Source organism: Tetrao urogallus (assembly GCF_951394365.1).
Source record: "Tetrao urogallus genome assembly, chromosome: 6".
In the NCBI taxonomy this organism is placed as follows: Eukaryota; Metazoa; Chordata; class Aves; order Galliformes; family Phasianidae; genus Tetrao; species Tetrao urogallus.
The window spans coordinates 3,293,872-3,317,804 of NC_136819.1; the positions used below are offsets into that span (position 1 = coordinate 3,293,872).

Consider the following 23,933-nt stretch of genomic DNA (forward strand, 5'->3'; position numbering starts at 1 on the left):
CCCCCACGCATCAGAACAAAGTAACTGCAGCTGAGACCTGAGATTGTTCCATCTTCAGTGCTTCTAGGTCTGGATTAAAGAGTCTGCCTGAGCTGATGCAGGAGGCCATGGTCTTCTGAGCTCTGTTAGACTGGGGTAAGTGGTGTCTTGACCAAACAATTTTATTTGTTGCTGTTAAAACTGTTACATGAAAAAAAAATCAGACTCTGTTGATGAAGAACTGATAGTGCATAAGCAGCTCTGTTTCAAAACATGTTAAATAGTATATGGTATTTTCTGGGACATAGTTTTGCTTACTCATACTTGGCAACTAAAGATACATGTGCTGAATAGTTGTCTTTCTCATACATCAATAGAACGTCTAAATTATTCAGCTGTGGAGAATGACCAAGTCTATGTGACTCTGGCCCAGTAACAGACAATTAATACAGAGTACAAAAGCCTGCCTATTTTAATGCAAACAGAAGATGAAATTACATGAGGTGTATGCGTGCCTATACTTTGCAATCTATTTACCTGTTTACTTTTTACAGAGAGTGTGAAATGAGATTTCACTTCTTCAGTCCAGGTTTTCTTGATTGGTGCAAACCTGTTCTCTCTTTTTCTCTGTAAGCAGATATTTGTAGCTTTCTACCTCTATTCAGAGTATGAATAATCAATTACAAAACAGCCCCACCTCAAATCCTTAAAAAAAAATATCAGAATTGCAAAGGAGTTTATTTCCAAATACCCTAGGACAGCAAGAGCTTTTGAGCTAGGAAATTACATGTATTTAACATGGCTGTTGACTCTTCCATTGAATGAAAGCTGTACATCAAGAGAGATCTCTCATTAAATGATTACAGCACAAATTCTTCCTAGATTATAGAAGGCAATTTCCCTTGTTCTGCTTATGACATTTTACAGGTTGGAGAACTGAGAGTGAAAATGTATCTGTGACCAATCAAAACATGAAAGGGGGAGGAAAGTTGCAAGAATTCAGTTAATACTTGCTCACATCCTCCATTCCCATGTCCCCATGTGTCCCCAAGCTTTGTATGCTTCCTGGAAGATACCATTTTTATTACTGCATGTGATTTCACATCCTTTAGGACAAATTCTGCTAGCTAACAAGAAAACTATATGCAAAACTTGTCAGGTTAGCAAAGGCACAGGAATTTGGCTGGGCTATACAGAAGCAAGTGCATTTTAATGTATTGCATACTGTGCATTTTCCTTGCCTCCATTCCACTGAGTGCCAAGACATCTTCCTTGTTCTGTGGTCTCTGTGCTCAGATTGGGTTTGGTTCAGAGCAGCTGAGCATTTATCTGACTCGACTGGTCTTAATTAAGGTAATTCAGATTTTTCACCGATGTGTAGCCTGACCTGGCTTATCTACTTTGGCCTTGATTCATTGGGCCAAAATATTTAACAATTTTCACTTACTGTGATGAAGAGCTAAGAATCATAGAATCACAGAATTATAGAATCATAGAATCACTTGGGTTGGAAAAGACCTTCAAGATCATCAAGTCCAACCACAACCTAACCATCCTACCCTAACTCTAACAGCCCTCTGCTAAATCATGTCCCTGAGCACCACATCCAAACGGTTTTTAAACACATCCAGGGATGATGACTCAACCACCTCTGTGGGAAGCCTATTCCAGTGGTTAAAAACCCTTTCTGTAAAGAAATTTTTCCTGATATCCAACCTAAACTTATCGTGGTGAAACTTCAGGCCACTTCCCCTTGTCCTGTCACCTATCACCAGTGAGAAGAGACCAACCCCGCTCTCGCTGTAAGCACCTTTCAGATATTGGAAGAGAGCAATAAGCCCCCCCGCCCCCCCCCAGCCTCCTCTTCCCCAGACTGAACAGCCCCAAGTTCCAGCTCCCTCAGTCTCTCCTCATAGGCCATATTCTCCAAGCCCTTCCCCAGCCTTGTTGCCCTTCTTTGGACCTGCTCCTGTACCTCCATGTCCTTTCTGTACTGAGGTGCCCAAAACTGAACACAGCACTCAAGGTGAGGCCTCACCAATGCCCCATACCAATGCCCCACCAATGCCGAGCACAGGGGCAGGATGGTCTTGCTGGTCCTGCTCACCACCCCATTCTTGATCCAAGCCAGGATGCCATTGGCCTTCTTGGCCACCCGGGCACGCTGCTGGCTCACATTCGGCCGACTGTCCATCAGTACACCAAGGTCCCTTTCCATCAGGCAGCTTTCAAGCCACTCCTCTCCAAGCCTGCAGGGTTGCCTGGGGTTGTTGTGACCAAAATGCAGGACCTGACACTCGGCCCTATTGAAACTCATGCAGTTTGCCTTGGCCCATTGATCCAGTCTATCCAGGTCCCTTCTCCCCTCAGGCAGATCAACATTCCCTCCCAACTTGGAGTCATCTGCAAACTTACTGAGGGTGCACTCAATCCCCCCATCAAGATGGTTAACAAAGGTGTAAGTCAGGAGCCTTTTCAGACCGTCTCTGCCTGCTTGGATTCATGGCTAGGTTGAGGAGAATGCCAAGCATCCTGGCTGGCAAATCAAAACGTGTTATCAGTAGCACCAGAATAAATAACAGAATTCCAGGTGATAGTACAGTCCTGAACTTTTAAATCTGTAAAGCAAATCAATTTCAATACAAATGTGCTCTGGAAAATCTGTTGCGTTTGTAAATTTAACATGCTCAAAACAATCTGTTTATTGCAATCTGATCTATTCCTTGTCTGTTTCTGCTGCAGGATAAAACAGTATACAGACAGATTTTGTCTGTAGTTAAGTAGTTGTAAACAACTGTAAACATTCCGTAACAATTTTTTGCAGTACAGTGAATTGCCTTGCAGGTGCATACGCTATAAATAGTGGAAATAGAGGAAAATGGCAGATTTTCCATATGCTCTGCACTGCTTGATATTTTAGGAATGCCATTTACCACTTTTATCCATTCATCTCTTTGAATTCCAGTCTCTCAATCATCACCTTTTCTCTCAGGACCGCTGTGAGGCTTAATTCATTAATGTCTGTAGAGTGCTTTGAAATTTTAGATGAAAGGGATTACAGAAGTGCAAAATATTAATATTAAAGAAAAACTGTGAACCCTCAACTCTCTCCTTCTTTCCCTTAGCTCACCTGTTCCATGGTCTTTGAAACAATATGTTCGCTTAGGATCGAGGCAAATTCTTTTTTATGTGATGCACTGGTAACATGAGGTTGCAAATGCCCATATTTTTTTAATATTAACTAATATTAATTTAATAATTAATTTAATAATTTAATTAAATTAAAGTTAATGCAAAAAAAAATTCAGAAGTTTTAATCTCTGTCTCACTGCTCCCCGAAAATGTGGTCCTTGGTTAAATTCAGCTGAACTGCATAAGCGTTGAAAGAGTCATACAACTCTCCATAAGCTTGTATTAGGAAATAGAAGTTCCTCTATCAGATTTACAGAGTTTCAGACTGCAGAATAGCTGGCATAACACACTCCTTTCAGAACATGCAATTTGTTTCCTAGATGGAACTGGTTTCTCTATCCTAACATCTGCATTTGTTTCTGTATTTTCTGCTTTCACAGGATCACAAGATAACTCAGCTTCTTGCTATGCGTACGGAAAGTCCTCCCTTCCTAAGATATGAATTTCCCTCTCTGTTGTAGCCATGAAATAAAATTTGCAGTAAGTTGTTTTCTTCTCAGGCATTCACGATTGCTCTTTTAAGCCATACCAGGCTTCCTCATAGTGGCGTTCATTTTCTCCAAGAGGAAAGGTCCAGTTTCCTGTCTTCTGAGCCAGTGTGAGAAGGCGGACCTTCTGCAGAAGGTTTCAGTTTTCTCTCCAGTACTGCTCACACAGCTCCCATCCGGGTAAAGCTTTTTGTTACTGCAACCTTTATTAACGAGCAGGATAGAGAGCTCTGTCAGTGTGAACCCCCACACCACCACCAAACCAGTGTTGAAAGCTCATCTAAAACATCTGTGATGGCCAGGATCTGGTTGTCCAAAGCAGAGCTTCTAGTCATGGCTTGTTAAAAAGATATTGCATCTCATCATCCTCTTGGAGTTTGTATGATCCTTTCCAACCACAGCCAGCTTATTTCAGAGTAATTCCTTTGTGGTGCTGTCGTGTCACTATCCTGCTCTTCCAGATCAGTCATGTAATGTCAGTAGAAGCCTCTCGTGACCTCCTTATTACACAGACAGATATCTGCAAGTCAGTTATGGAGGGTAGCTAGCTTGAATCTGTATTCAAATACTCAAATAAGCGTGTTTTTATTCAGATTTCCTTTTAAAGTTTCTCCTGTGTTACATATGCATGATGCTGATATAATCCGGAATTTTTAGTTGACTGTAAAATTACTACTAGATATTAGACTGGAGTTGTTTTAACACCACTTCTTCCTCAAAGGAAAATTAATCATTTACTAAACTAGAATGTCAACGTGAATGATTGTGTTGTTATGCATATTTTATTTAATTTTTTCAGCCTTCTAGGTCCCTTTCAAAAACAAGCTTAGCCAACCAAACTTAACAAGCTTTTACTCGAGTGTGTGTAAATGTTAAATAAACAAAATGGTTTTGCTGCTTATACTTGCAGTATTCAGCTTCATTAAACATGTTTATATGCAGTCTGTAACCTTTTGCGGTGTAACAGGCTGGATGACTAACTTGTAAGACAGATTCAGTTCAGATAAAAGAAGAGATGGAGAATGTGCTCTGGAGAAATTGTTTGGATGTTGATCTCCCTAGACACTCTTGGGGTGCCCCATTCAGGCAAAATAAAGGTTTCTGTCTTGGAAATCATGAGAGGTATTCCAGGTCTTCAGTGAACTCAAGCTGGCTGGCTTTTCTTTCCAGGGAGTAGCAGTTAATAAGCATTTTGCATGGTGAAGTCGTCCATGGTTAGCGGTATCCCCACCGCCAAGTACGAATCCTCCCGTGACAACGCAGTTGCAGGCTGAGGAGTGGTGTGAGGTTTGTACATTCCACTTCCTCTGAAAGCCTGACAAAGGGTTTGTTTCCAATTAGACAGCAAAGCCAGGCTTCAGAGGCCCAGGAGACGGTAACAGCAGAGAGAATTTTAAGAATGTCACATATGGCAGATGTTCAGGGAAGACCTTGGGAACACAGAAGAACAGCTGATGTTTGCTTTTAGCCTTACCTGCCAGAGCAAGGATTAAGCATGAGCAGATTGTGTCTTACTGCCTCTGTTTTATCCTAAAGCACGTTGGCCAATACCAAGGTTTTGATGCCTTTATGCACAGTAAGTACTAGCTGAGAATAATGCTGTTGATATTGATGGAATTGAGTACTATAGTACTCAATTCCATTTAAAATTAAAAATTAAAAGCAATTAAAAGCAGTACTATTTCAGTTTAACATCCCTGTACCAGTGCAGCCATTGGCTTCATTGCAGTGCTTCACTACACCCTGAAGCACACTCGCAGACAGATGAACTCAAGAGTGTCCTGAAGGCTGTGAGAACACCTCAGGAAATGTTGTCTTTTACAGTCTGAAGATCAAAGCTGAATTATCTGCCTTGAATTATTTAAATTCTTTAGATGATGAATTGCATGTATTTGCTCGTGTTTTGTTTTCCAGCTATGAAACTTATTTTTCACTTACTCCGAAGCAGTAGTTCTTTAAAGAATATGAATAACAGTCAGCATTTGTAGGCATCTTCCACTGTTTTGTAACTGAACTTTCCATGACATTTTGCAGTGTCAGAAAACAGGTGCTTGCAAAGGAAGCCTCACGTTTTCAAATGCCTATGGAGAACAGGGCATTATATGGAATTTGTGACAGAAGACAATCTTTGATTTACGGCATTTACATTTAACTCGGCGGGACGTGGTGTTCTTCCACACCAACCAGTGTGGCTTAGGAGACAGAGATCCGACAGAAACAGGCTGCCGCTCCTCCCCAGCGGTTCCTTTCTGTGGACGTACCAAAGGTCCAGGTTCCGCCGCTCAGGCGCCCCGTGGTGCTCGCAGGCGCCGTGCTGCAGTGTTCAGATGAAAGAAGCCGTCGAGATCAGGTGTACGTCTATGGAGTCCCGTGTTAGCAGGAGTCCTGAAGACTGCTGGGCAGGGGCGCGTGAGGATACGGCTCAGAGACCTCAGCTCTGGATTGTGGGATGGGGACTTTCTTTCTCCCAGGACGAGGTGCGCCGGCACTGGAATCTGAGGCAAAATCGCCCGACGTAGCGCCCGCGCACAGGGCACCTGCTGCCGCCGCTCAGCGCCGTCGCCTGCGGGGGGCGGACCCTCAGCGCCCGTTGCGGCCGCAGGGAGGCGCTGTAACGCGGCCGGGCGGGGCGCCCCGGGACGGAGCCGCCTCGCGGCGGGGTGGAGCGCGGCGGCCGCACCCCGGCCCGCCCTGGCAGCGCCTCCCGCTCGGTCGTGGGCGGCCGCGGCCCCCGCTCGCCATTGGTTCTCCGGGCACCACGTGGTCGGCGGGGGGCGGGGCCGAGGCCGGGGGAGGGCGGGAGGCGGTTGTCCCGGTAACGGGAGAGTGAGTAGCGGCGGCGGCAGCGCGGAGCGGCGGAGCCGGGCGGCCTCGCCCTGCCCTGCGCTGCCCCGGGCGTGGCACCGCCCGCCCGGCCCTAGGTACCGGAGGAGAGGAGCTGAAGTTTGTCCCGGGGGGCTGCGGGGAGGGACGGGACGGGACGGGACGGGAAGGAGCCCGCCGGCAGCACAACTCGTGGGGGGGCGTGGGGCGCGGGGCGCGGCGGGGCCGGGCAGCATCCCGGCGGGTCTCCGGTACGGCGCTGCTCCCGGTGCTGCCGGGCGGCGGGGATGGGCTCCGCTCCTCGCTGGCTCCGGCTGCGTCCCGGTGCGGCTGAGGCGGCGCGTGTCGGTGCGCTGCGGGAGCAGGCGGGGACGGCGCTGCCCCGGGGCGCCGCTTTCCCGCCGTCCGCGGCTGCGGGAGGAGCTGGCGGCGGGGAGCAGCGTGGGAAGTGCGCGCGGTCGCGCTCCCTACCTGTTGTGCCGCGCGCGAGCGCTTGGGAGCCTTTCCCGTCGCTGCTCGGCTGGTGCCGGAGCTCTGTCGGCGGGAGCTGGCTATCTGCGGGCGCCGCTTTCTGATGCTTTCCTCAGCGGCTGCTGGGCATACGGTTCTCTTATATCGTGCTGCTGCTGCTTAGAATTGCGTTTTTCGGTGCTTGCTGTGTGACCCGTGTAGCTAAACATGTGCGCTTATCCCACGCTCAGCCAAAGCCCCTAAAATTAATTTAATCCTCGGCCTGTTTTGCTTTGGAACCTATTTTAGTAAAAGTACCTTTCGTGGTGTTTCAGTTTGGAAATCGACTGGTATCGGTTCTGCTTCGGGGATTATCCTGGGCTGTGATGTGTGAACTTGTTCTCCCTGCTCCGAGGAGCGCAGTGCTTTAAGGTTGCCGAGCTGGGAACCTGTGGCTCCAGGTGTTGGGTTGCTTTCTGGACTCATGGCAGAACCTGCTCCTCCACATGTCCCTTCTCCACGTGCTTTTGGGAGGTAGAGCGCCATATCTGGGTTTGAGGCCGCAGCACAGCGCTGAACTTGGCCGTAGGGGCAAAACCGCGATTCTGGAGGGCAGAGCTTTTGGGTCGATGCATGATGTGCTTGGCAATGTGGCAGTCAGGCATGTGGTGTGGCGGGGATGGGCTGACAACTGGCCTAGCTGACCGCAGTGGTCTGTTCCAACCTTAGTGACTGTGTGAGGCTTCCAGGCATTGGTCTGTGTAGCCTCAGCAGTGGTGCATAGGTCTTTCTCTCTCAGGTGTCTTTGTGAAAGAAGCCACAAAGGCAAGGTAAGGCATTAAACAGGAATCAAAGCGTCTGGAGAGGTTTGGGTAGGGAGTGTAACGTGTACAAAATGCACAATTACTGTGTCAAAATGTGTCTGTGCTGTGTCTGAGCGCTGGTGCAAAGAGTATCAATCCAATTCAAGCTGGTAAAAGATGTTTTTTTTTCCTTGTCTCTTTTAGGTGTTTGTTTGAATACATAGAAGAAGATGATGACTAGCGTGCCTGGACAATTTTACGTAATTAACACCTGCTAGATGTGCAAAAGGCAATTATTGCTGTGAAGTGTTTACATTGATTTATGGGAGGAAGGTGGCCCAAGAGAGGGATGCTGATAATATCAACCCAGTGGATTAAATGCACATTTACACCTTTATTGACATATAAATTATCCATGCCAGGAATGCACTGAAACGGCTGCTGATGGGGCAATAATGTGGCACAAAGTACTGGGTTTGGATTCAGCTCTGTCATCCTTCTGTAAGGCATGGCAACGGGATTCTGCATCTGAGCTCAAATAGGGAACAGAGGCTTACAGACTGGCTGTCTGTTAGGATAATGAGCAGTGATGGCAAGTGAGAACTTGGAAGGATGATAAAAAACGTGGCTGAGGTCTGAAGGAGTACTCTTGATTTTTTTTTTTTTTTTTTTTTTCAAATGACTTTAAGGTTTTTGTTGTTGTTCGTACTATGGATTTTTAGAGAAAGCTGAAAGAGGCCGGAGGAGTGTTTGTAGCTGGGAAATGGAACCTGGCTCTGAATCCAGCCAGCATCAGAAGAGAAAGCCGGTGACACATGGACTGGAAGATCAAAAAAGGGTAAGTGACAAAAGGCAGAAGGCTTCTGCTTAAATTGCTGCATGAGACGTGAGCAGCAGAAGAGCTTCTTGTAACTCTTCTGTCAATTACAATTGCTGCTAACTGTGCTCAGCCGGCTGCAGATCTCTTTTCCTTGTTAGACGTTTTCACAAAATTGTTGTCTTCCTGTCCGACTCGTTGCAGTGTATGAAGCATATTGCAAGGAGTACTGTAGTGTGAGTGAAGGAGGGGGAGAAATCCCCAGAATGCTGGAGAGTTGTTGATGAAGAGGCTTATAATGAAGTGAGGTCTAGTGACTTTTGCTAAGTCTGGTTAGATCATTGATTTGTTGTGGCTTTCACTCTTATTGATATCACTAGAGAGGCTAAAAAATTGCTTTCTTGGGATCTGGCCAGTAACATTGCTGGAAATGTGGCATGCTTGTCAGTGTCCTGATTGTCCCAATGATAACGTTATCATTTTTACATAGTTTCCAGACGTGACTCTGACTTGAAACAACACAAAACACACAGTGGAACATAGGTAATGTCAGCTGACAGATCCTGTTTTGCGCAGGGGCTTTGTGGAAGCCTTGTGTGTCAAGGTAGTATTGTGTTGTTTAATAATAATTGATTGGCGATGTGTATTAAGTTGACCTAAATGGAGTTGCCATCTTGGGAAGAATGTGGCTTGCAAACAACTGAGACTTGAAAGTTGTTTTTTTTGGCACGAGTGAAGCAAACGATTACACTTGAAATGCTTGTACTGTGTATATAACTTGTGTTGTTTTCCCAGAGTGTTGATTTAAAAACAGAAACCCAGTCCCCTGTATTTGGCCTTGTGTGAAGAAGAGCTTCCTTTTTGTATAGACGTGTGTGAATTTTGTTGCATTTGAAATGAGTTGGAAGCAGAAATGACCACCAGCTGTTTGAGATGCTGCCGAATATCGGTGAGAGGATCTGTGCGTTCCAACTTCTTTAAGTCTACTGCAGAGTGACAGTGGTTTTTCTGTTGCTCTGTTAGAAATCAAAACAGCCAGGAAAACTTGCAGATATGAGATAAAATGCAGCTGTTTCTCAGATTTAAGGAGCACAACCATCTCAAAGCCCAAAATGTATTTCTGTTGCACCAAGCACAATCTATCAGCTGATAAGCTGACAAGGTCTTCCTTCTGCTTTTTCAAGGAAGTGTTTTGGGGCCAAAGTAAATCAATAAGAGCTGAAATAAAATCCTTCTATTGATTTCATTTCTGAAAGCTGCTCCTATTTTTTTTTTCCCTTCTTTAAATATACGACTGTGTACTGCATATTGTGTGCAGTGGGAAAAACATTTGGGACCTAAGACACCAAAGTATACAATAATTGTCCTGATGCATCCAGATTAATACGCAATTATGTCTGCCTCTGCTTGCTGACAGGGATAGAAGCCTACATCTCCCATCTGCTCCTGGCTCTGGGTATTTGGTGCACATGTACTATGGGGCCTCTGAAAGTATAATATAACCCCAAGTGAGGCTCGGTGGCAGCTGGGATAACATCAATTGGTCATGCTTTGCTGACATTCATTTTAACTCGAACTCTAGCCGTCATGGAGATTATTAAATTTATAATGATATATGTAAGATCCATTTTAATGGCTCTTCGTGCTTGGGTGATCTCTCTCTCACTTCTGTTTGCAAAACAAGTCTTAATAGAGTATTACATTTCATTTCCTATTGTATTTTTCAGGGAGAGGTTACTGAGGAAAGCTTAGCTTAGGCTTGTGTTTACTGGGGAAAATATTTTTGGAATAAAATGTCAATACAGCTTGGCCGTTATTGTGGATTTGGGCAGTAGTATAAACTGTGATGTTCTTAAGCTTTGTGTTCTTTGATTTCTGATTGGAAAAAGTGTGTGTGTGATCCTGGGCCAATAGAGTTAATCACCAGCAGGCACTTCTGGTACTGAAATAAAAGACTTGTGCTGGAAGGAAATGAGAGCAAGCTCATTTTAAATCAGACAGACACCTTATTTTATAGTGGTATATTTTATGGGTATTAAGTCAACCTTTCTTTAATATTTTTGAACTGCCAAGAAATCTGTGTGTATATACCAGCCAGTGATGGATCTGGCATACCTCATCAAGGTGAAATAGCATGGAGCTGGATTGGCATTTGTGGTATAGAAATGAAGTGCTTAATTTTGCTTTTTTCTTCTTGTAAGCATATTGCTAGATATCTACATCATATTCTATTGATTAGAGCGAGATAACATGTAGTATTTGTGTTAATTGTGTAGTGGTGTGAGGCTTTGCTATCTGTGTTTTGTCTGATCTTTGAGAACTGGAGGTTGGATTGCTGGACTGCTGAGTTCAGGAGAAGCAGGTTTTTTGAGCTTTCTGTCTGACTTCAGAAGGGCTCTAACGCTCATGTTCAGGGCATTGTGGCATCTAGCAGCACAACTGTTCTGGCTCTAGTAAGAATTACAAAGCTGCATTCCATTCAGCTTGTAGTAGAGCAGTGCAGAACTTTCCCCAGGTCTGCATACTGTACGTGGGGGAAGCTGATGTGTGGCTTTTGGAGGTCCAGCTGGTTCTTGTGCTTTTTGGTGTTTTTTGCCTCTGTTTTCTTGTGTGGAAGTGTGTAAACGCTGTACCTAACTTGCCATACAGATGCATGTACGTGGCTCCAAAACCGGATGGAGTGCATCTGAATGGGTTTTGCGAGGGAGGTGTGCTGGGTTGTTATTATTAAGTTTTTTTTTTTTTCAGTAGGCTCTTCCCAGACAGTTACCGCTGAAGGAGTCCATCCCAATGTATTCTGGTTGATGATAATTATGTGGTATGATGAGAAGGGGATTTCTCAAGAGCAGATAACAAAGTTCAAATAATGACTTTGCCTGATGTGCAGAAACTCTCTCATATCTGTCAAGTTGTGTTGAATGACACGTGCATCAGAGTAAATCTAGCTTCAAAGAGTGCGTTGGAGTGTTTCAGGCTAGGTGGGCTGGCGTGCTTCCATCCTGTTTTTGACTGGGGATGCTAGATTAAATTCTCTAGGTCATTTGCTTGATTGAAAAACTTGTTCTTTTGTTGATCAGGGTTGAAATAACTAACAAAATCCTGTGGTTGCTGAGTTGCCTCTTCCCCATCTTGAGTAAAGCTTCTTGAGTTAGAGTAGCTTTACCCTGAATGAAGAATTTACTGAGGAATTTATACCAACTTCTCAGGAAGTGGAAAAATATCAATGTATCAGCACAGCAGCTTTGCAAGAGAATGTAGCATGCCCTTCTAGACCATGTGGGTGTGTTTTGCAAATCCAGACTGCTGAAATCCTTCCATGTATGAACAGTCCAACATGAAATTAATGAATTTCTTTGAGTCAGTCGGTGCTGTGAAACGAGCTGTATGTGTTTGTCCATTGCACAAAGCAAGTGCCTGTCGTTGCCTGTTATTTAAAAGATACAAGTAGGTAAGCCTTAAAGGTTGTTTTTAATTAAAGTATTTTTATAGAGCAGGCGTGACTTTCAGATAACATACACTAGAACTCATTAGTGTGTAGGTTCTTGCAGGATCCTTTAGAAATACGTTCATTATTATGCAAATGGATAGCCCCTGGCCTTGAAGTAATTGTTGTACTGAAGAAAATCTGGGCCACAATATTCTTCAGACCCTAAATAGCCAGGAACCTCATATTGGACAGTCAGATATTGCTTGTTGTGATGTCTGTGCCTAGAAGCAAGGTTGATATCCCTGAGGTCTGCTATCTATTTTGATATTCCTGCTGAAGGAAGCGGTAAGAAAGGCAAAGGGAATAGAAAGAAGGGGGAAGGAGTGCTGAGGAAATAATCTCTGTGATAAAACTGACTTATTTACTAATTTAATGCCTTATTGCAGGGCTAAGCTTACCTCAGGGGCCTTGCAGAAGGGGAGAGGCATTAAAGAGCCAGACATGTATTCATCAGCGTTTATTTCCATGCACCAAGTGTTGGGGCTTTCTCTTTACTTGTCTGTTTCTCTGGTGCGTATAGTCTAGTTGGACAGCTGTGTTGTAAGGTCACCTATGCTTGCAAATTGCACCAACTCTTAAATATTTAAGGAAAAGTAGTGGCAACGTGGAGTAGCAGTGAAGCTACTGCATATTCTTCAACAGAGAGATTAAATTTGTGTTGTCTGTAGTGCTAGATCTACATCTTTAAACATACCTAGTGATGCAGTTTGTGGCTTTCTAAAATGTTTCAGTGCAGACAAAGTTTTGTTAGCAAGTGTGAGAGACATGTTTCCTAGCTACGTAGTTCTCTTGGAGAATCACTGTCTATCTGTGAAGGAATTTAAGTTCATGTATTATTTTCAAAGGAATGCTAACAAGAATATCTAGAGCACAATACAACCAAGAAGTAAAACAGCCGCGTTACAGGTGAAAGCTGAGACAGGTGATAGCTTTGTCTCAGATTGTTGTAGGTTACCTATGTCTAACTTGGTGTCACTGGCAGGAAACTGCTAGACTAAGATATCTTAAGTTATTCTTCCAATCTGGAATTTGATTGTGAAGCAGTATCTTAATGCTATTAATGTTTTCTGTATCAAGCCATCATTTTCTTTATTTGCAGGATAAAACTGGAAGAAATAGTACATCTGTATCTCCCCTTCTTTTTTATTTTTTTTCTTCTGTTTTCCTGCACCACCCTTCCCCATCAGCAGTTCACTCTTTATTTCTCTTTTTCTGGCAATGAAGAGTAGCCCAGAGTTAGGACAAGGCACGATCATAGACGGTAATGGCATATATATTGCACTACAGGAGAGGTTGATCTGGTGCATGTGCCTAATGAAACTTTTCTTCTGTTCCTTCAAGAGCCTGCTGCAGCTTCTGACGGGAACCAGACCTGGCTTTGGGAGCCTGAGTTTGATGGGGAGAGGCTCCTGGGACATTCCCATATCAGTAAAATACAGTGAGAGAACAAGCCTTATTCTCTCCTTAGCAGCAAACTCATTCATCTGTTAGAAGGGAGCAAACCGACTTGCACATGAGCCTGTCCTTGAAGCATTAGGCAAAAATAGCGTGGTACTGAGGACTGTGATTCCTCTTCGTGCTAACTGGATGTGATGCGTGGATGTCTCTTGAGGCTATCACACGTTGATGGTAATAAATATGTACTCAGACTTGTGTAGCTATTTTTTCAGCGTTGTGCACTTAAAAAGAAGATGTACTCGAGGGAGCTGAGGGGCTGGGGAATAGCTTCCAAGACTGGATAATAGAATAAGTTGAGATATCAGTGCAGAAAAGGTAAGCTTGTTATGGAAAAACCTCTTAAATAGGTGGCAAGCTACAAACCTACGTGCTGCAAGCAGTTAGCTTGTACCATGTTTGTTTATTTTCTGAAGTCTTTCAGTTCTTCGTTGTGATGACAGCAGCGACTATCAGATCTTTAGTGACTTGGAGGATTTTGAATAAACAATGTGCAACTGATAGGAGTACTCAAAAAATGTAACAAGGCAGATGGAATTGCCTGTGTTATTTGGGTGTATTTCTCTGAAATTCCTCAATTCAAACGTCTCCTGTTGTCTTCACTGATTAATCTGTACTATGTCAAAATAATTGATTTTTCAAATGTCTTAGACTTAATGCTGTGATATTCAGAAGTTGTGAGCTTTCCTTGGGCACAGTAGGAATGAGAGGTTACAGACCGGAGCACAAAACTACAAGGCTTTGAAAGAGCCCTCAAGGGTCATGAATTTCCAACCGCCATGCCATAGGCAGAGCCAAAACCTTCCCCATTTACCAGCCCAGGCTGCCCAGGGCCCCATCCAACCTGGCCTTGAACACCTCCAGGGACGGGGCATCCACAACTTTTCTGGGCAGCTGTTCCAGCACCTCACCACTCTCTCTGTAAAGAATTTCCCCCTGATATCCAACCTAAACCTAAAACCATTTCCCCTCGTCCTGCAGTTATCTACCCTATCAAAGAGTTGATTCCCCTCCTGTTTGTAGGCTCCCTTTAGGTACTGAAAGGCTGCAGTGAGGTCACCCCACTGCCTTCTTTTCTCCAGGCTGAACAAGCCCGGCTCCCTCAGCTTGTCTTTGTAGGGGAGGTGCTCCAGTCCCCTGATCATCTTTGTGGCTCTCCTCTGGACCCTCTCCAACAGCTCTCTGTCTTTCTTGTGCTGGGGCCCCAGACCTGGTCGCAGTGCTCCTGATGGGGCCTCACAAGAGCAGATAGAGAGGGACAATCACCTCCCTGTCCCTGCTGACCACCTCTCATCTGATGGAGCCCAGGATACCATCTGCTTTCCAAGCTGCAAGGCTCACTGCTGGCTCATGTTAAGCTTTTCATCCATCAGGACCCCCAGGTCCTTCTCTGCAGGGCTGCTCTCAAGGACTGCTCCTTCCAGTCCATATAGATGCCTTGGATTCCTCCAACCCAAGTGCCAAACCTTGCACTTTGCTGTGTTGAACGTCATTTGGGTTCACCCGGGCCCACCTTTTGAGTCTGTTGAGGTCCCTCTGAATGGCATCCCTTCCTTCTGCCCTGACAACTGCATCACTCAGCTTGGTGTCATCGGCAAACTTGCTGAGGGTGCACTCGATGCCATCAGTGTCGTTGATAAAGATGTTAAGGAGCACTGTTCCCAAGACCGGTGACCCTGGGGGACACCGTTTGTTACCGGCCTCCACCTGGACATAAAACCATTGATGGCCACCCTCTGTCTGTGGCCTTTCAACCAATTTCTTGTCCGTTGGGTGGTCTACCCATCAAATCCACATCCCTCCAATTTGGGGATAAGGATGTGGTGACTCACTGGGAAACTGGCAGGAACTGGGCTTCCGTTTCATTCATTGCATTGACCCACAGCATAAAAGACTAGACAGTGGGAGTTTAGTTTTTGAAAAAGCTGTGCTCTTTTTGCATCAGCCAGAGCTGAAAACTTGATGAAAATCAATGTTAAATACTAGAATGAGTGGAAGTGGCATTGCTTATCTGATAGTTGTGTGAAACTGTGCTTTCATGTTAATTAGGCTGACAGCTTATGTGCCATTAAATGCAGAAAATCATCTCCAAGTGCCAGGAGGGATCTTTCTTGCAATCGTGTTTAATTATTGATGGGTTTAGGTACCTACTCCTCTCTGTTGCTGTGAAACTCATGTTAATTTTGTGTGCTGTCATAGTGCTGAAAAGCTGTTGTGCCATGACCTACGTGCTTGAGTCCTGGAGTTTCTGGTTTCTGTGATTACAATCTTTTTCCCTTGGAATTTGCTTTTCAAACCTGCATGGTTTCACTGAATGTGCTGACCTGGGGAGCTGAGGCTCAGCAGCAGGAGTAGCTTGTCTTTAAACTCATTTTCCTTTAAGCTCCTCTCCTTGACTAAATAAAAGGGACATAAGTTATACTACTTATGTGTTAGGACTGGAACAAAATCTTCATAAATATTTATCAGGTGGGAAAATAAATACATGGATGCATCTCTTTAAAGTCAAATCATAAACATAATAATCATCTGGCAGAGGATGAAAGTTGGGTACAGGGGATGATTTTCACCTTGTGTAGACTCTGCATACACTTTGAGTATGGTGCAGCGTGTTGAGACACTAAGCTGAATGGAAACGTGCAAATAGGGAGACTCTGTAGGTGGATGATGGCTTTGGGAGGAGGGTGGAACACTGACATTTGGGCCATAGGGTCAAATGTCATCCACGCTCAGTGCTGAATCTGAAGTGAAGGTGTTATGATGGAATCCAAATGAGGCTGAGCACAGCTGACAGTTACGACGATATGACAATATCATGACTGTTGATCCTGTAGCTGGGGAGGCAGCACTGTTGATGGAAAAAGCTATCAACTACAAATCTGCATGGCTCTCCTGGCGTTCCTGGCCCTCAGCATCTTTCTGTGGGAAAGCTCCTGAGATAATGTAAAGGACTTCTCCCTATTGCCACCCTGCTTCTAACATGGGATAGTAATCACTTCAGAAAGCAGCTTGGAACTTCCAAATGGTGGGGTTGAATGATGATAGCAAAAAAATCCAGGTGTGGTACTATATATCGTAGCCAAAAGTGTCATAAACGCAATGTCTTGTTGATGGTCTTCTGTAACTATTCTGTCTTCATTTGACCTGAAGATAATGTGTTTTCAGCTCATTGTGGTAGCTGTTGTTTGTTTTGTGTGCATATGAGCAGCCATTTAAAGAGCAACGTACCAGTTCCTGATAGGTGCAATGAATCTGGCCGGCCTTGTGTGGCTTTCTGGCACTGTGCATCCAAAGTCCCCATCCCTTTCTATTTCTTCTGCCTTACTGTGATGAATCTTGACTGTATTTGTGCAGTAAGAGCTGGTGGATACAAAGTACCGAATGACTACTTTATAATCATGGCTTTGAACCTCCCTGAAAAGGTACACCTGCAAACCAATTAAACATGCTGGTTAATTCTCTTACTTAGTGTTTTTTAAGTAAGCTTCTAATTTATTTCATGATTTTGGATGGACGAGGCAATACTGTAAAGGTTTTATGCATCCTTCTGTGAACTGCAATACAACTAAGCTTGCAGCTGCCACAGTAAGCCTTTTCACTAAGTGTACATGTAATGTTCAAAGCAGAGAGAATTTGTTTTAATCTTTTGCAGGGAACGTAGTTTAAGTTGGAGGGTTAAAGCTATCGGAAGGGCTAAACAAAGGCAGGTCTCTTCTTAGCTCTTCTGGACATTTGGAATGGCGGAGTTTCTTCTGTGAAAACAAATGGTGTACTGAAATTTTTCTACTGCAAGTCAATTCCTATAATGAGGAGTAGTGACAGCTTTTTTTTTTTACAATTAAGATTATTAATCTAGAATGCTTTTTACATCATTATAGTTGACATAGAATAATGGAATCACTAAGGCTGTAAATGACCAAGATCATCCAGTCCAGCTGTCCGGCTGTCACCAACAGTTCTCTCTAAACCATGTCCCTCAACACAACATTTAAACATTCTTTGAACACCTCCAGGGACTTATTGTCACATCTGTTCTTCAATAAATAAAACATGGGTTCCAATTTAAGATTTTTCGGTGGCATTTAAATAATGAGAATAGTCTACTTTGACTTCTATGCAATGACTGTCTGAAGACTTTTTGTAATGTAGTGTCTTTTCTGCAGATAGTGTCAAAGGTAAAATAAAATGGCTGTGTTTAATAGGCTAGTTTTATCAATACCACTTAAAGGAAAATATGTCTGTGTTCTTCATCAAATAAATCAAAACTAAATCACAGACTCTAGGATCTTAACTGTGGGTCTACAGTCTCTGCACGTTGTCAGTCATATTGCGCTGCAACACGTGGCATGAAACTGTGAGCTTACTACAGCTCTTGAATTCAAGGCTTTCATAGGTGGACCTCAAGCATCTGATACACTGCCTCATGTTGAACTCTGGAAACCAATAACTGTTCATAACTATTGGTGATAACTTAATATCCATGTGTTTTTCTTTCTTGGCTACCTTCCCAGGTTCCATAGTGATGAGTAGTCATCTTTGCAACCTTTCACACTGTTGACTGTGATTATCAATGTGTTGTGCGTGCTTTCATTGCATCAAATACCAATTTTTTGTTATTAGGAAAAGAATGTCTAATTAGGAAGCTAATGCAATTCATTTCACACACTGTAATTTGGGTATTGCTTTTGGAAAAGAGTAATGAGTGGTAGTATGCTGTAGGATTTTATAATGTTGTGGGAGTAGAATATTAAGTTGTTAATTTTATTGATAGCAGCTTCCTATTATAGTGGTTGAATCACGATCATATGAACATAGAAGCATAGTGAAAAAGAAATTACCACGAGGAAGAACAAGAATCAGTAGATGCCTTGTATGTTCTTTTTATTGATAGATAGCAAGTACTTGTAAAGAAAAGAAAAAGCGAGGTGACTATAGTTCAGAAATCTTATTTTTGTAGGCAAAACTGCATGAAATTACCAGTGTGTGCTGATAAGCACAAAACGCTAGATGCTTATCTTCTAGGCATTGTGTAGGAAATGTAAAACTGGTGATTGGAAGTTGAGATGCATACTATTATTGTAGTTGGGTACCTTTCATGTAATTACACTTCATTCAGTTGCTATAGTATTTCTTTTATTGATGGCACATAACCTGAAGCTGCATTTTTTTTCCCTTTCTGAAGGTGCTGGAGCAGATTGCACCTCAGGGTATCTCTGCAAGATAAGCAATATCTGGGATGTAAAAGAACTGAGCTGTGAGTTGCTAGATCATCTCTGATGAATTTTCACACCAGATTTTTCATGCAATGAAGTTAATAGCTTTTCTGCTGTGTGCATAATTGTCTTCTGAACTTCTTTACCTACTGGATTCCTAGGGATTTTCAGTGTTTTGATGCTTGTGCTGTTTATTAATGTAGAACCTGTAGTTTCATGGGTTAGACAATATCTGTGTACATATTAATTTCTATTCACGTGGCTAATGCCTGGCACATTTAATGGGTATTGTCTCTGGTTTGTGTCACGGTGACTTCATTAACCATGTTGAATTACGCTATAAATGTTTGCAGGGCCCTGTTGCTTTTAATGTTCCATGGGGAATTTGCATTGCAATTGATAGGGATCTGAGTGCAGAAAGCCTGCTTGAGTGGGCATCATCTGCTATTTCAGGCAGGCAAGCTCCAGTGTTAGGGGGAGATATATATATATGTGTGTGTATGTTTTATACATAACTGCTAATGTACTGTTGGGGCAATCAGAGAAACAATTATTTTGGGGACATACTGGTTGGATGGGAAGGGGGTTGTGTTTACTTTTCTACGGTGGAGATTTTTCTGAACAGAAAATCTCTGGTTTGGAGCAGAGACCAACTGAGAAAATGCAGAAACTTTTTGGTAGAATGGAAGGATGTGGGATAAAGATGGGAAGGGCCGTGAAACAGGATTGTGGCTGAGAAAAGACAGCCGTGACTTTCTTTTGCATTCCTCTCTCTGTTTTGAGGCTACTTCAAAAACCTTACTAAGCTGATGTCTTCTAAAAGGTTGTTCTGTGTGCAGGGATATGTGCTCAAATAAAGCTGGAGAAAGAAAGGAAAATGTGTGGCACAGAGGAATGATTATAAGGGTCTCATTAAAAAAGATGAAATTATTTACTCTTGCATTGAGCGTTTGGTTGTGAGCTGTGTTTCAAAGTGTATTCATGCAAGGAGAAGGAAAAAATGGTTCAGGTGCTGAGCGGCTTGCATCTTTGCCTTTGTTTCGTTCCACAGCCTCTGTCTTTCTATTTGTCTAAATAGAACATATGATCTCTGGGATGAGGACTCCCTCGTCTCTCTGTGGAAGGGCACGCAGCATACTTTTGCCATTGATGCAAGATGATGATTTTTGCTGCAGCTTTTTTGTCCGCAGAGATATACTATTGTTTTTGTGACAGTGATCGTCCCTGATCCTTCTTTTTCCACTGGAAAATGAGAAGCAAGAAGCTTGGTCCAGAGCAGCAGTTACTGGGTATGCTGTTTCCAGTTATCTGGATGAGGTAGATGAACTGTGCTCACACTGTGTTGTGTCAGCAGTCTGTCCAAGGCCGAGAAACGAAGCACAGCAACTGGTGGAAAAGAAAGGAAAAAGATTACAAATTGCTTCAGTAGTTGGCTTTCTGTGGATGGAAGGAGTTTGTAGTCTTTTCACAACTGAGCTTGTATTCTTCTGTGTTACTGGAGGCTGCCTGTACTCATGGTAAGGCCAGTGTTATTTCCATGAGTACTTGTAGCTCCTGTGTGAAAGTCAGGCTTTGCCTTTTGTGCCCTGAATTTCAGTATGTGATCCATTGAGTACCTGTTGGTTTAAGTTCTGGTAATTATGTTGATACACCCTAAAGAAAAATGAATTTTCTCATTTTAGGCCTTGTATAAGGGGCTTTATAATGCTCCTTGTTCCTTCTGGACTTGTACTTGAAGTACCCTTGCAACTCCAGACCTGGCAGGAGATCCCACAGCATGCAGAGATAACATTGAGGGGAGCAACTTGTAGTGCTCTGGCCACGTGCTTGCTGAAGACTTGCTCCTCTGCAAAGAGGAAGAAGACTTGCCAGAGAACGCCAGGTTTTTCCATTGCTGTGTTTCCAAAGATGTACTTTCTCAGCAGTACAATTGCTTGCTGTTAAGAGCTTAGAGGTGAGGACTGAGGCACAGAATAACATGAAAAATACTGTGATTTTCAGCCACAAAACACTGCAACATTTTTTCATCAGGAACATTCAGATTTCCATCACGTTGCTTAGAGTAGGATGCTGTTTTGCACAGGAACAAAACTTTAAGTGATTTCGAAGCTGTAACTGGCCATTCTTAATGTGTAAGCAGATTGCTGCATGGTCACATTGCTTCAAGTATGATTTGAGGAGGTTTGCTGTTCTTGTCCTTTGCAAAATAGCAGCTTGGACTGAAATACTCATGCTGAGTTGAAAAGATTCTCTATCTGTAAAGGAATTGCTAATTTGTGATATTGATTCCAACAGTGTGACAATAATAAAAATATATTTGGCTTCTCAATGTATTCTTGAGGTTGGTGTGCTGCTGCTGCTGGGAGATGAGTGTGGCCACTTGCCAGTCTGACCCTTCAGTGTCACTTTACAAACGTATGTGCATCGTTGTTACTGCACAATGTAAGGGAATCCCTTCTAGTACTGTGGGCTTGGCTGAAGTGCACACGGTAAGGGTGTGATGGACAGCATAGGAGCTGGAGAAGAAAGACTTATTGTGGAGGTTTTTTGACTTGCTTAACCTGTATAGTTGGTAGATGAAATACCTGTCTTAGGCCAGAACAACCTGTATAACTTGTCCTTGAATATGCATCTTGAAATGTAGACAAAAAACTGAATCTTTTAATGAATGCAGGCTTTGATCATGCACTGTCATCATGCTCCCCGCTAGATGCCCGTGGCTGTGCTTTGCCGCTTTCATGTGCGGTCCTCACTCTTCTTCTTGTTGAGTGATAAGGTCTAGAATTGCCAGAAGGCCAAAGAAGGTTGCCACAATTCTACATCACTAGCAGATAACTGCAAAAAGTAGTTCCTGGGCCATTTGTTGGGCTGCTTGGTGCAGAACTCAGATGCTTTGAGATGAGGTTAGAAATTCTAACCTTCAAGCCGTTTTTAGATTGTATCTTAGTTTTATTAGATCACTTCTCTAGGTTTTTGAATGATGCTAATAAGCAGTTCTGAGCAAATATTTTTTGAAGACTTGGGTTCTGTAGGTCTCCATGTTTTCCAAGAGTTGGAGTATGAATACTGGAAGACTTTCCATCCTATGATCATTGCTGAAAGTACCTTTATTTTTTTTTATTATTCATGGGGTGAACCAGAGAGAGAATTAGCAGGGATGTGGTCCAGATTTTCAGGTTTCAGCTCTTCCATGGGAAGGTTGTTCGATGTGAAATTGTATTAGCATATAGCTCACTGTAAAGCCTTGAATTCACAGTTGGTGTGTACTTCGTCCCATAGGCTCTTATGCAAAATAATAAGAAGCTTGGGTTAAAATGTTAGTGTGCTGTGCTATGATGGGTGTATGAGGGCTTGCTCATACGAATGTTTGATCAATGTTTTCCTTATTGAGGTCATCTAGGTGATAACATATGGTCTATTAACACAGGAAAATAGAAAGCAACTCTTACGGATGTTTCCCAGAAATGTGTTGTGTGTCCTTAGCGTTTTCAGTTCAAATCTAAGGCATAATAATTCTCATACACTCTGAATTAGGCACGGTGTCGGTCAAAGTGGAAGCAGAGCTGTGTGGTAAGTGCAATTACCTGCAGGTGTGGCTGGCAGTCTGTGTGTTGAAACGCATCTATTTCTGTGTGTATCGACGGAAACATGCATGATTCATGAGGATGGGTCAGGGGAAAGAATTAAACAGCAAAGTAGAAAATGAAAGGGATATGTTTATAGCACGCTGAACTGGGATGTGTGTATACACATGTACTTCCAAATTGTGCAATCTATATGTATAAAACACCCCAGTCTTTCATAAATATTTGTATGCTTAAGCCTATCATTTTGGTTTAAAGCATGTAATCTACCATAACGAATACGTTTTTAGACCTTGGCAGGCCTTGCCAAATGATTACTTTGACCAGCTGTTCTCACTACTGAAAGAGCTTTACATTTAATAAATAAATAAAAATCACAGTCTGTTTCCTCGTTTGAGTGCCACTGGAAGACTTGGACAGTTGCTCTGCAATTAGCTGCCTACTCATTTTAAACGTTAGAGTTGCAGTGAAAATAATGCATTTGCTATACGAGTTTGTACTTCAAAATCTACCTTCTGTTTTTTTTTTTTGTTGTTTTGTTTTTTGAGGAGAAGGCAGCTATCTGCAATCATGTAATACAATATAGATGTAATAGACAAATATTGTATCTTGAAAATTGAAGAATAGCCACCTTCACTCCAAATTACCAAATCTAGTATTGTTAATGGAAGTTTTCCTAAATTTCTGCTGTGCAGTCTATTTCTTGAGTATTCTGGTTATTTATTTCCATCCCTTTTATTTAAGGGCTAACCCTAAAGCAGAATGTTCAATGGAACCCACTTTTGTGATGAAATGCAGTGCTGGTGTGCTGTGACCTCTTCTTGATTTGTACTTGTCAGTGAGAGATGATGGGGAGTGTTTTGGTTGTGGTTTCCTGCAAGCTTGTGGCTTTTGGAAACTTCCTTCCATGATAAGTTAACCCTTGATTTTAAATATTAGCCCCAGCTGTGTTAGTGTTCATTAAGAACATGATGAGAACAGAATTGGAAGTGTAGGGTTAACACTGTTTTCTAAGCTCCAAATGAAGATCTGTTGTGTTCTCAGTGTCCGAGAACAAACCCAAAGTTTAAAAGGTTAAAACAAGTTTTGTTACAGCAGTCATCGATGTGTAATCATGTTGTGATGTTTTATACGCACGTGCTTTGTTTAAGCGACTAAGTACAGTAGATCTGCCTTGGTATAGGCACTTCAGGGCAAGGAATATTGATATGGTAACTTCCTATTTCCAAATACCCTTATCTTCCTGCTGATACTGTTTTTTTGTTGTTGTTGTTGTTGCTGGTTTCTTATTTCTGGTGTTCTCTGTGCTTGTGTTAGCACAAGTGTGACTTCAGGTAAAGAGCATGTGTGAACATCTTGTGTATGGTAGTGTTGATAGCTTTGTTAACGGGGTGTGTGTGCCCTTCTTCTGGATGGAAAAACACGCTGATGCCCATCTGAAGAGATGGGAGGACCTGAAAGATAAAGCCAGCAGTCACTACCCGTAAGTCCAGAAAGTAAACCTAGAGGGGAAGTGGCATTGGCGTGTTTTTCTATGAAGTATCTTCTGCTATAACACAGATTTACTGTTAATATGCGGGTCTGCCTGATATGCAAAGAGATCCAGGAACTGTTCGGATTTAGATTGGTGCATGTGAGTGTT

At 43.0% G+C, this 23,933-nt stretch overlaps 1 protein-coding gene across 1 annotated transcript in view; it reads left to right on the forward strand.

Moving 5' to 3' along the window:
- Positions 1-8,498: 8,498 nt before the first annotated feature.
- The window catches only part of NAV2 (neuron navigator 2), a gene marked incomplete at both ends in the record, with an annotated part of 305,316 nt that continues 289,881 nt past the window's right edge, over positions 8,499-23,933 (forward strand). The window contains one exon of the mRNA XM_079537585.1: positions 8,499-8,573. Coding sequence (XP_079393711.1) covers positions 8,499-8,573 — 75 coding nt within the window. The remainder of the gene's footprint in view (positions 8,574-23,933) is intronic.